Source organism: Pseudophryne corroboree, chromosome 11 (assembly GCF_028390025.1).
Source record: "Pseudophryne corroboree isolate aPseCor3 chromosome 11, aPseCor3.hap2, whole genome shotgun sequence".
NCBI lineage: Eukaryota > Metazoa > Chordata > Amphibia > Anura > Myobatrachidae > Pseudophryne > Pseudophryne corroboree.
Genome location: NC_086454.1, coordinates 19296424 through 19309509, shown reverse-complemented (window position 1 = coordinate 19309509; position 13086 = coordinate 19296424). Strand labels below are relative to the sequence as shown.

Below are 13086 nucleotides of genomic sequence, written 5' to 3'. Positions count from 1 at the left end.
GGACACCTGCCTGCCGCACTGTGTAAAATGGGGACACCTGCCTTCCGCACTGTGTAAAATGGGGACACCTGCCTGCCGCACTGTGTAAAATGGGGGCCTGCCTGCCGCACTGTGTAAAATGGGGACACCTGCCTGCCGCACTGTGTAAAATGGGGACACCTGCCTGCCGCACTGTGTAAAATGGGGACACCTGCCTGCCGCACTGTGTAAAATGGGGACACCTGCCTGCCGCACTGTGTAAAATGGGGACACCTGCCTGCCGCACTGTGTAAAATGGGGACACCTGCCTGCCGCACTGTGTAAAATGGGGATATCTGCCTTCCGCACTGTGTAAAATGGGGATACCTGCCTGCCACACTTTGTAAAATGGGGATACCTGCCTGCCGCGCTGTGTAAAATGGGGATACCTGCCTGCGTACTGTGTAAAATGGGGATATCTGCCTGCTGCACTGTGTAAAATGGGGATACCTGCCTGCCGCACTGTGTAAAATGGGGATACCTGCCTGCTGCACTGTGTAAATTGGGGACACCTGCCTGCCGCACTGTGTAAAATGGGGACACTTGGCTGCTGTAATGTGTAAAATGAGGACTTTTTATATTTCCCCCCCCCTGTGGTGGGCGTGATGATATCAGATGAGGCCATGCCTTGTCGGAAGCGCACGCGCCTCCGGCGCGCGCATACTTTTTATTTTTATAGCTATATGGGGGGGGGGGACGCAATTTTTTTTTATAGCAATGGGGGGGGGGGGGCGCATTTTTAAATCTCGCACTGGGAGCCAAATTGTCTAGAAACGGCCCTGCTGTGGGGTGCACCAGCAGAATGAGTAGTAGCGATATGTATCACTGTGGGGTGCACCAGCAGAATGAGTAGTAGTGATATGTATCACTGTGAGGTGCACCAGCAGAATGAGTAGTAGTGATATGTATCACTGTGAGGTGCACCAGCAGAATGAGTAGTAGTGATATGTATCACTGTGAGGTGCACCAGCAGAATGAGTAGTAGTGATATGTATCACTGTGGGGTGCACCAGCAGAATGAGTAGTAGTGATATGTATCACTGTGGGGTGCACCAGCAGAATGAGTAGTAGTGATATGTATCATTGTGGGGTGCACCAGCAGAATGAGTAGTAGCGATATGTATCACTGTGGGGTGCACCAGCAGAGTGAGTTGTAGCGATATGTATCACTGTGGGGTGCACCAGCAGAATGAGTAGTAGCGATATGTATCACTGTGGGGTGCACCAGCAGAATGAGTAGTAGTGATATGTATCACTGTGGGGTGCACCAGCAGAATGAGTAGTAGTGATATGTATCATTGTGGGGTGCACCAGCAGAATGAGTAGTAGCGATATGTATCACTGTGGGGTGCACCAGCAGAGTGAGTTGTAGCAATATGTATCACTGTGGGGTGCACCAGCAGAATGAGTTGTAGCGATATGTATCACTGTGGGGTGCACCAGCAGAATGAGTAGTAGTGATATGTATCACTGTGAGGTGCACCAGCAGAATGAGTAGTAGTGATATGTATCACTGAGGGGTGCACCAGCAGAATGAGTAGTAGTGATATGTATCACTGTGGGGTGCACCAGCAGAATGAGTAGTAGCGATATGTATCACTGTGGGGTGCACCAGCAGAATGAGTAGTAGTGATATGTATCATTGTGGGGTGCACCAGCAGAATGAGTAGTAGTGATATGTATCACTGTGGGGTGCACCAGCAGAATGAGTAGTAGTGATATGTATCACTGTGGGGTGCACCAGCAGAATGAGTAGTAGCGATATGTATCACTGTGGGGTGCACCAGCAGAATGAGTAGTAGTGATATGTATCACTGTGGGGTGCACCAGCAGAATGAGTTGTAGCGATATGTATCACTGTGGGGTGCACCAGCAGAATGAGTAGTAGTGATATGTATCACTGTGGGGTGCACCAGCAGAATGAGTAGTAGTGATATGTATCACTGTGGGGTGCACCAGCAGAATGAGTAGTAGTGATATGTATCACTGTGGGGTGCACCAGCAGAATGAGTTGTAGCAATATGTATCACTGTGGGGTGCACCAGCAGAATGAGTTGTAGCGATATGTATCACTGTGGGGTGCACCAGCAGAATGAGTAGTAGTGATATGTATCACTGTGGGGTGCACCAGCAGAATGAGTTGTAGCGATATGTATCACTGTGGGGTGCACCAGCAGAATGAGTAGTAGTGATATGTATCACTGTGGGGTGCACCAGCAGAATGAGTAGTAGTGATATGTATCACTGTGAGGTGCACCAGCAGAATGAGTAGTAGCGATATGTATCACTGTGGGGTGCACCAGCAGAATGAGTAGTAGCGATATGTATCACTGTGGGGTGCACCAGCAGAATGAGTAGTAGCGATATGTATCACTGTGGGGTGCACCAGCAGAATGAGTAGTAGTGATATGTATCAATGTGGGGTGCACCAGCAGAATGAGTTGTTTCTGTCCTTTGACGTTTTTTTTGTTTGTTAATTACATTTAATATACTGCGCTGTTATATTGATGTGTATATATGTCTGTGCTTCCTCCGTTATAGAGCCAATGTCAGTGATGTCACTTAGTGCCAGCAATGTGACTTCCTCTTCTGTGTCCCTGATGTGGAGTAGACCCGCTGAGTATAAGTCTACATACACCTACAGAATCCAGACAAACGTCATATCACCAGCTGCAATGATATATAATACAATAGTGACAAATGAATCAGCTACAATAGTGAATCTAACAGCAGGAGTAACGTATACATTCATGGTATATACAAGAGCTGGTGATAATGTCACTGAGTCTGTACCTGTGTCACTAACTACCTGCACAGGTGAGTACAGCAGACAGGAACATGTATACATATCAGTGAGATCTGTCCATTTATAGCTATATAATAATATTGATCTATATAGTGATTTATGAGATCATTTTCTTGAACTTTAGCAAGAATAAAATATATTATTTGGGTCACTGACCTAAAGGATCTGTATATGATGATAACATGATTTAATTTCCCTTCAGTTCCCGGACTGGCTGCCAACATCACACTCAGCAATTACATGTCGGTTAATGTTCTCGGAATCTCATGGATAAAACCATCAGTAAACGTGGACTATTATCAAGTCACTCTGACAGGAGACATAAATGTCACAGCACAGACTAATGCTACACAATGGAATATGACAGGGCTATCACCAGGCAGGGTATATACAGTCACTGTACAGACACTTAGTGGTAACTGCAGCCAGACATCCGCTGGAGTGACAGAGGCCACGTGTGAGTATGAGCGGGGTCACGTGACTTATCATGTGATCATACATAGACTCTGCACTTCTTGTCCTGTTACTCTCCCTCTAACATGTGTATTCTCATTTACTGTTTATTGTCTCAGTTTTGCATTACTTGTACATAGACTGTATATGTCATCTATTAATTGTATTTCTATGTTATTACACAGATCCAACCCCACCAGGGAACGTAACCTTTACCACAGTTGGAGTAAACTTCATCAAACTGTCTTGGGGAGAGCCGGCCAATATGACTGGTGTAATAAAGACATATAATATAACTTATGGGAATCCTTCATACACTTGGACTGCAGCAAGTAACACATCAAATATCACCCTTCAGAGCCTGATATCTGGGACTAATTACACCGTTACTGTGGTAACAGTCGGAGCCCGGGGGTATCAGAGTTTACCCGAGAGAGGATCTATCTACACAAGTAGGTTTTCTTTTTCCCCTTGTGACATTTAGCTTAAATGATACCTAGAGATATTTAACTGATGAATTTAAAATTGAAGAAACAATAATTTAAACATAGACTTTGTTTTAGCGTTTAATTGTCAGAATTTGCGCAATATTACAGAGCTTATATCTGCGTGGGGCTTGAGTCCTCTTCGTAATTATACTTATTATTGTATATTATCATGTAATTAAGCAAATCCAATGTGCATAGCCGCAGAGACGCTGATTTATAAATAATACAGACAATAAACACCAGTTCCAGTATACAATGCAATGAAGAAAGTTATTACAATGACCTGTAAGTCACTATAACAGTTACAAGGGATATAAATGAGTAGCGATATGTATCACTGTGGGGTGCACCAGCAGAATGAGTAGTAGTGATATGTATCACTGTGAGGTGCACCAGCAGAATGAGTAGTAGTGATATGTATCACTGTGGGGTGCACCAGCAGAATGAGTAGTAGTGATATGTATCACTGTGGGGTGCACCAGCAGAATGAGTAGTAGTGATATGTATCACTGTGGGGTGCACCAGCAGAATGAGTAGTAGTGATATGTGTCACTGTGGGGTGCACCAGCAGAATGAGTAGTAGCGATATGTATCACTGTGGGGTGCACCAGCAGAATGAGTAGTAGCGATATGTATCACTGTGGGGTGCACCAGCAGAATGAGTAGTAGTGATATGTATCACTGTGGGGTGCACCAGCAGAATGAGTAGTAGTGATATGTATCACTGTGGGGTGCACCAGCAGAATGAGTTGTAGCGATATGTATCACTGTGGGGCGCACTAGCAGAATGAGTAGTAGCGATATGTATCACTGTGGGGTGCACCAGAAGAATGAGTAGTAGTGATATGTGTCACTGTGAGGTGCACCAGCAGAATGAGTAGTAGTGATATGTATCACTGTGGGGTGCACCAGTAGAATGAGTAGTAGTGATATGTATCACTGTGGGGTGCACCAGCAGAATGAGTTGTAGCGATATGTATCACTGTGGGGTGCACCAGTAGAATGAGTAGTAGTGATATGTATCACTGTGGGGTGCACCAGTAGAATGAGTTGTAGCGATATGTATCACTGTGGGGTGCACCAGCAGAATGAGTTGTAGCGATATGTATCACTGTGGGGTGCACCAGCAGAATGAGTTATAGTGATATGTATCACTGTGGGGTGCACCAGCAGAATGGGTAGTAGTGATATGTATCACTGTGAGGTGCACCAGCAGAATGAGTTGTAGCGATATGTATCACCGTGGGGTGCATCAGCAGAATGAGTAGTAGTGATATGTATCACTGTGGGGTGCACCAGCAGAATGAGTAGTAGTGATATGTATCACTGTGGGGTGCACCAGCAGAATGAGTAGTAGTGATATGTATCACTGTGGGGTGCACCAGCAGAATGAGTAGTAGCGATATGTATCACTGTGGGGTGCACCAGCAGAATGAGTTGTAGCGATATGTATCACTGTGGGGTGCACCAGCAGAATGAGTTGTAGCGATATGTATCACTGTGGGGTGCACCAGCAGAATGAGTTGTAGCGATATGTATCACTGTGGGGTGCACCAGCAGAATGAGTTGTAGCGATATGTATCACTGTGGGGTGCACCAGCAGAATGAGTTGTAGCGATATGTATCACTGTGGGGTGCACCAGCAGAATGAGTAGTAGCGATATGTATCACTGTGGGGTGCACCAGCAGAATGAGTTGTAGCGATATGTATCACTGTGGGGAGCACCAGCAGAATGAGTTGTAGCAATGTAACGCTGATAGTCTCTGTATGGACGCTGTGTTTGTTGTTAAATCAATGTAGCATAAGCGGCTCTATGGCAGCACACAATTATCAGCAGTACAATTATTGGCAGCACGGATGGTGTAATGGTTATCATTACTGCCTCACAGCACTAAGGTCATGGGTTTGATTCCCACCATGGCCCTAACTGTGTGGAGTTTGTATATTCTCCCCTTGCTTGCGTGGGTTTCCTCCGGGTACTCCGGTTTCCTCCCACACTCCAAAAATATACTGGTAGGTAAATTAGCTCCCAACAAAATTAACCCTAGCATGAATGTGTGTGCATGTACATGTGATAGGGAATATAGAGTGTAAGCTCCACTGGGGCAGGGACTGATGTGAATGGACAAATATTCTCTGTACAGCGCTGCAGAATATGTGTGTGCTATATAAATAACTGGTAATAGTAATAATCAGCAGTCTATAGTATCTGGGTAAGCTCCTGATAATAAATTACATTGCAATGTACAGCTGCCAGTCTTTATGTAAGCCGATGGAGCATAAGCCGCTATCAGTGACTATTCTCGCCAAGCACACAACTGGTACCAGTCATAAGGATTCTTCCTGGGACTAATCCACTCTTATGGTGACTGGGAACCAGGGCATTACATAGTGATACCCGCTGACATATTACTCTTATCCATTGTTGTTCCACAATTATTATAACCTTTCATTACTCCCTGCACCGGTGTATTGCTGACTGATCACTCAGGCTATAGCCCAATTGTATGCGCAAACTCACTCCGCCCGTTTATAATCCTTGTGCAACATTTTTATCCAGACGTATCGGCTTACCCAAGTGTGCTCAGGTATCTGTGTATTTGTCGCTAATGAGCATCCTGGATGGCCCTGCCGGTATAGAGTTGTGTCGGACTGTATTGGCTTGGAGTAGGTAGGTCCCAGATGGTAATAGAAATAGCAAGAGTCCTAGATGCGTTTCGCCATGCTCACAAGACTTTTATCACAAGACCTATCGAAATCCTATTGAAAAAGTCACGTGAGCGTGACGAAACGCGCCTGGGACTCCATTGCTATTGGCTGGCCTAAACCTTCACACCCATATATTCAGAAATTGTGTCATATACATCTGATGGTCTTTTAAGGAATCTTAATTCCACCGTTACTCACAGGACCAGACTCTCAGGAAATAGAGTGCCGTAAAAAAGGGGTAGTTCAAAACACGAATAACAAAGAAAAGGTCTACAACCTCCAAGAATACATACATTGGATTAAAAAAGACATCCCACAAAAATCAGGTCATGAAGTAAAACAAGAGTAGTTCATACAATAGGAACCATACAAAAATAATAGAAAAAAGAGGGGGGGGGGGGCTGTACCCCTACCCAATGTCTCTTGTAATTCAGGAACTTTTAATTATAATATGCATATTATTTTGCATGGACTTTATGTAAATTCTCGACATTATAATGTTTTAATTGTTCCACAGGTCTTCCATATCAGCTAACAAACGTGAGGGCCGTTCTATCCTCATCAGGTGCCGCAATGAATGTTACATTCCTGGCTTTCAGCAGCACAGATGGGCCGATAGTGGCGTATGCTGTCATACTGACAACTGAGATAAGTGGTAAAGAGCTTCCACTGTTATATGCATTATTTCTATAGAAGTCGCAAAGAACAATAGGACCAAACTGCACATGAAAATGTCTTTGGGGTGTGGTATAAAATGTTGATATTCAGAATGTGGACACCAGAATGTTGATATAGTCTGAATGTCAACACAGATGTTCTGTCGGCATACGCGATATCAAGATGGTCATACTGTAATTTCAACATTATGCATGTGGACAGTCAGCATAGTGCTTTCACAGTGTATGAGTCCTAACCAAACCACAGGCTAACCGTAACCAAAACCACAGCCTAACCCTTACCATAAACCTAACCACAGCCTACCCCTAACATAACCACAAGCTAACCCTAACCCAACAACATCTTATAACCCTAACCCAACCACAGCCTAACCCTATCCAAACCACAGGCTAACCCCTAACCAAAACCACAGCCTAACCCTTACCATAAACCTAACCAGAGCCTGCCCCTAACATAACCACAAGCTAACCCTAACCCAAACCACACCCTAACCCAGCAACATCTTATAACCCTAACCCAACCACAGCCTAACCCTATCCAAACCACAGGCTAACCCCTAACCAAAACCACAGCCTAACCCTTACCATAAACCTAACCACAGCCTACCCCTTACACAACCACAAGCTAACCCTAACCCAAACCACATCCTAACCAAGCAACATCTTATAACCCCAACCACAGCCTAACCCTATCCCAACCATAGGCTAACCCTAACCCAGACCACAGCCTAACCCTAACCATAAACCTTACCACAGTCTAACTCTATCCCAACCACAGGCTAACCCTAACCCAAACCACAGCCTAACCCTTACCCAAACCACAGCCTAACCCTAACCATAAAACTAACACCAGCTTAACCCTATCCCAACCACAGGCTAACCCTAACCACAGCATAACCCTATCCAAAACCAAAGCCTAACCTTACCATATATCTAACCACAGCCTACCCCTAACACAACCACAAGCTAACCCTAACCCAAACCACGCCCTAACCCAACAACATCTTATAACCCTAACCCAACCACAGCATAACCCTCATAAACCTAACCACAGCCTAACCCTATCCCAACCACAGGCTAACCGTAACCCAAACCACAGCTTAACCCTTACCCAAAACCACAGCCTAACCCTAACCACAGCCTAACCCTATCCCAACCGCAGGCTAACTCTAACCACAGCTAACCCTCACCATAAACCAAACCACAGCCTAACCCTATCCCAACCACAGGCTAACCCTAATCCTAACCACAGCCTAACCCTAACCATAAACCTAACCACAGTCTACCCCTATCCCAACCACAGGCTAACCCTAACCCTAACCCTAAACCTAACCACAGCCTTGCCCTAACCCAACCACAGCCTAACCCTAAACCTAAACCAACCACAGGCTAACCTTAACCCAAACCACAGGCTAACCCTAACCCAATCCACACCCTAAACATAATCCTGACATTTATTGTTGACATTGTGACTGTCGATATTCACAATGTCAACATAAGATGTAGATATAAGACCCATGTTGACATGATGACTACATACCATTTCTTTGTTCTAGCCCCACATGTGTTAGCGAACCCTTGGCCTGGGCCACCATGTATGAATGTGCCATGGTATTGGGATCCCCCTACATGTGTGCAATTTTTTGTGGGTCCCAAAGATAAAATAGATTGAATTTCATATCTAGAGATCAGGGCAGAGCAAACATCTGGCCAGAAAGTTGCAACTGTGCAGTCTGTATCCAACAGAGTCCGAGCCCAGCGTGGTCTTCCTCCCTCATGCATCAGTTAGTAATACCGGCAGGTATATATATGGGTGGGTAAGGTATACCCTAATGTCAGGCCTGCACCCTTTGTAGCGGTAATAGCATAAAGGTGCACACGCCCGACTGCGGCAAAATACGCCACGTCTGTGTCTAACACTGAGTAAGCCCAGAATCTTTTCCAACATAGAAACATAGCAATAAACTGTATGACCGGGAATTGGGGTACTTTCCCTCTAACACCTTGAGGAACGTATTTACCTGAATGTATTACAGGTGACGGCCCAACTGGCGGGATTCTATCTAAAACGTACAGAGACTTTAAGAACCAGACAACAAGCACCTATGTCTCTTGTGTCATCGATCCCAGGATGTCCCAGAGTCCTGAGGGATCACAGGAAGTAGATGTACGTGTGGGAGATGAAACGGAGACACATTCCTACGTCAATGGCCCACTGGATCCGCACTTACAGTACAGGTAACCAGGCAACCAATCGTAATACTATTACTCTGATACTTTATAGAGCAGCCAATCACCACTCAGATGTATCTCCTGATCTCCAGGGTCAGCGTAGCAGGATTCACCACCATTAACTATGACTTACACAGCGACACCATCCTAGAAGAGCGCTCTACTGTAACCTATACCAACTACACAGACAGTATTTCCGCAACAGCTTCCGCAGGAGCTGACGCTTCTAATAAAGGTGCAGTACATACAGGCTGCTATGCTTCTGGGCAGATTGTCACCTCTGTGGGGATCCGCTTACTGTACTGTATGTGCTCTTTTATTGTATGTTTATCTCTTCTCTATATTACTGCTGAGATTATTCATCAGTCCATAACCTGAATTGACTGCTTGGTTACTATATGCCTATGGGGGTCATTCCAAGTTGTTCGCTCGCTAGCTGCTTTTAGCAGCATTGCAAACGCTAGGCCGCCGCCCTCTGGGAGTGTATCTTAGCTTAGCAGAATAGCGAACGAAAGATTCGTAAAATAGCGAATCGAAATTTCTTAGCAGTTTCTGAGTAGCTCCAGACCTACTCCTAGACTGCGATCACCTCAGTCCGTTTAGTTCCTGGTTTGACGTCACAAACACGCCCTGCGTTCGGCCAGCCACTCCCCCGTTTCTCCAGCCACTCCTGCGTTTTTACCTGGAACGCCTGCGTTTTTTAGCACACTCCCTGAAAACGCTCAGTTACCACCCAGAAACGCCCCTTTCCTGTCAATCACTCACCGATCAGCAGTGCGACTGAAAAGCGCCGCACGAACAACAGCAAAACTGCTAAGTTTTTTGTTACATAACTAAGCGCATGCGCTTTGCGTATCATGCGCATTTAGCAGCAAATCGCAGCATAGCGAAAATCGGCAACGAGCGAACAACTCTGAATGACCACCTATGTGTGTTTAATACGGGTGTGGATCATCAAATCGACAGTCACTAGGTCGACATGGATGGAAGGTCGACAGGGTTTCTAGGTCGACATGTGGTAGGTCGACATGTCAAAAGGTCGACAGGAGGTTTTTTTGGTGTCGTTTTCTGCGTAAAGTGACCGGGAACCCCAATTAGTGCACCGTGTCCCCTCGCATGGCGAGCGAACAGATTACCGTTCCAATCGTAGTCCACGTGGATCGTTAAGTATGAAAAAATTCAAAAAAAAGATTATTTTTTAAAAAACTCATGTCGACCTTTTGACCTGTCGACCTAGCACATGTCGACCTTCCATCCATGTCGACCCAGTGACTGTCGACCTATAGTGGTCGACCTAAACATTGTCGACCTAGACAGTGTCGACCTTCAGACCGCATCCTGTTTGATACATACAGGTTTTTTTAACAGTTACTATGTGATGTGCCACACATTTCAGTTTTCAAACTGTGGGCATGATTCAGAGTCAAACGCTGCCCCGACCGCTTTAACAGCTATTGCAGAAGTGGCGCTAGCGATGCTTTTCTGGTGCTGGTATCAGCCCCTCCCCTGGCGTACAGCCGTGCGCCTGAGTGTGCCCGGGCAGGGGCGCCCACTTTGTGTCTTTATGAGTCAGATGTACTAAGCCTTGGAGAGTGGGAAAGTGGAGAGAGATAAAGTACCAGCCAACCAGCTCCTAACTGGTATTAATTTCTAATACATTCCACACTCTGGGCCTGATCCGAGACCCAACGTACTTGCAGCCAGTGTTCAGTACATTGCGCATGCGCCGCTCCCATACCGTACGGGTCTGCAACGGTGGGCACAGTATGGCAGCAGACTGTCAGTGATTGACAATCTACTGCCGTTTGGGGGCGGCAATGGAATTTGCTCCAATTCTCAAAACAGAGGTATGTTGCCGCTGTTGTTCATGAGGGATGAGGCCAGGATCTCCATCCGAGGACAGAGATTTCCTGGCCTCTTGCTCATCACCATGGATCATACAGCCAGGCTGATGGTGTCGCAGTGGATCCGATGCTGTGCCCTAGAGCGCAGCTCGGATCAGCAATGCATGCAGGCGTCTGCTTACAGTATATGCATACTTACCGACTTCCTGGCTGCTCCCTCCAAGAGAGAGCAGCCAGGTTGGCTCAGCAGGGGGGCGGGGCAGGGCAATGATGAGCAGAGGGGGCGGGCCAGGGGCGGAACGGGGGCGGAGGTGGTACGGGGGGGGGGGGGGGGGGTGCTTGCCACGTTGCATCATTTAAGCCATGCCGCCCGCTCTGTAATGCCGATATTACCACCATTATACTGCAAAGGGCGTGGCTATGATGACGCGATTCAACAAGAATCGCGTCTTTGACTGCCCGGCCAGGGAGGGGGGACCACAAAAATCGGGAGACTTGTCTGCTCTTCCAGAGGGGCGGGAGCGTCACCCAACTTTCGGGCGCCTCACGGCCAGTCTGGGAGAGTAAGCAAGTATGAGTATATGTAAGCAGCAGCGATGACACCTCCAACCACACCTGAATCAGACCCACTGTGCGTCTCCATCGCTATGGCGCGGGATGCATGTGCTGTACAAGTCCTTAGGGGTATTTGCGCACGCACAATAGCAAAACATTGTTCAACTCCGCGATCGTCAGCATTAACCGCAGCTGACAGTTAGGTATAAGAGCAACTCAGCAATGTTCTGTCCTGAGCCCAGCCTGTTTGTGGTATATGCTGCATTTAACATTATTATTTGCTTCGTTTGATGTTTTTCCATATTTTATGCTGATATCCAACTGATACCAATATGTGCTTTTCAGTTTATATCGTGGGAGCTGTAATCGGAAGTTTCGTGGTTGTGTCTGCTGTCATTACTTTGGGATGTTTCTTTTGGAGAAAGAAAAGGTAACGCTGGACTCACAGACTCATTTCATTCTGTCACCTGTCTGTCAGTCTAGATAAAGTGTACATACTATAGGGCAGGGCTGGCCAAACCGGTCCTCGAGATCTACCAACAGTTCATGTTTTCCAGGCCTCCTGGAGATCTGTAGAATTGTCAGTTAGGAATGAATGCAGCACATCTTAATTAGTAATGACTACACCTGTGCACCAGCTCGGTGGCCTGGAAAATGTGAACTGTTGGTAGATCTCGAGGACTGGTTTGGCCAGCCCTGCTATAGGGCCTCATTCAGAGACGGATGCAGCAGGGGCACTGGCCATAGTGCGTGTGCATGACTCTTCACCATGCGGCCGTATCCTGGAAGGATGCGACCGCAAGGTGCTTGACAGCAGCGGGCGTTGGGTGGGTGGCGACGCAGCATTGTGGGGGTGTGGTGGGCAAAATGGGGGCGTGTCGGGAAAATTTTCGGGTTGGCTGTGTGATTTCACACACAGCCGCTCCGAGGAATAAAATGGCACCGGATCGCCTGCCAGTCGCGGAGTGGCGCCACACACATGCTGGGCGGCCTTACTCTGTGCGGTCTTTTGCCAAATAGAGACAGTGGTTGGAAGGGGCTAAGCACACCGTTACATTCCTGACTGACATAAGAATATGCTTTATATAGAGAGTTATCACAGAGATTAAACCCCAGATAGGTCAGATGGGCCTTTCTTCTATTATTTTGACAGTAATATAACTTACAGAGCAGGTTCCAAGAATTTTAAAGATGACACTTTTTCAACTAGTTTCTTAAAATAGCATTCAGACTCATCCTCTCCTGCATCTGATAGGGTTTCCTTGGTTCAGACTCATCCTCTCCTGCATCTGATAGGGTTTCC

The 13086-nt window shown here is 46.5% G+C and overlaps 1 protein-coding gene across 1 annotated transcript in view; it reads left to right on the top strand.

The window, feature by feature from the left end:
• Positions 1–13086, top strand: part of LOC134968623 (mucin-19-like) — a 517580-nt gene that overhangs the window by 15407 nt on the left and 489087 nt on the right. The window contains exons 10-16 of the mRNA XM_063944156.1: positions 2560–2835; positions 3027–3281; positions 3463–3729; positions 6993–7130; positions 9189–9390; positions 9477–9619; positions 12129–12213. Of these exons, the coding sequence (XP_063800226.1) occupies positions 2560–2835; positions 3027–3281; positions 3463–3729; positions 6993–7130; positions 9189–9390; positions 9477–9619; positions 12129–12213 (1366 nt within the window). The remainder of the gene's footprint in view (positions 1–2559; positions 2836–3026; positions 3282–3462; positions 3730–6992; positions 7131–9188; positions 9391–9476; positions 9620–12128; positions 12214–13086) is intronic.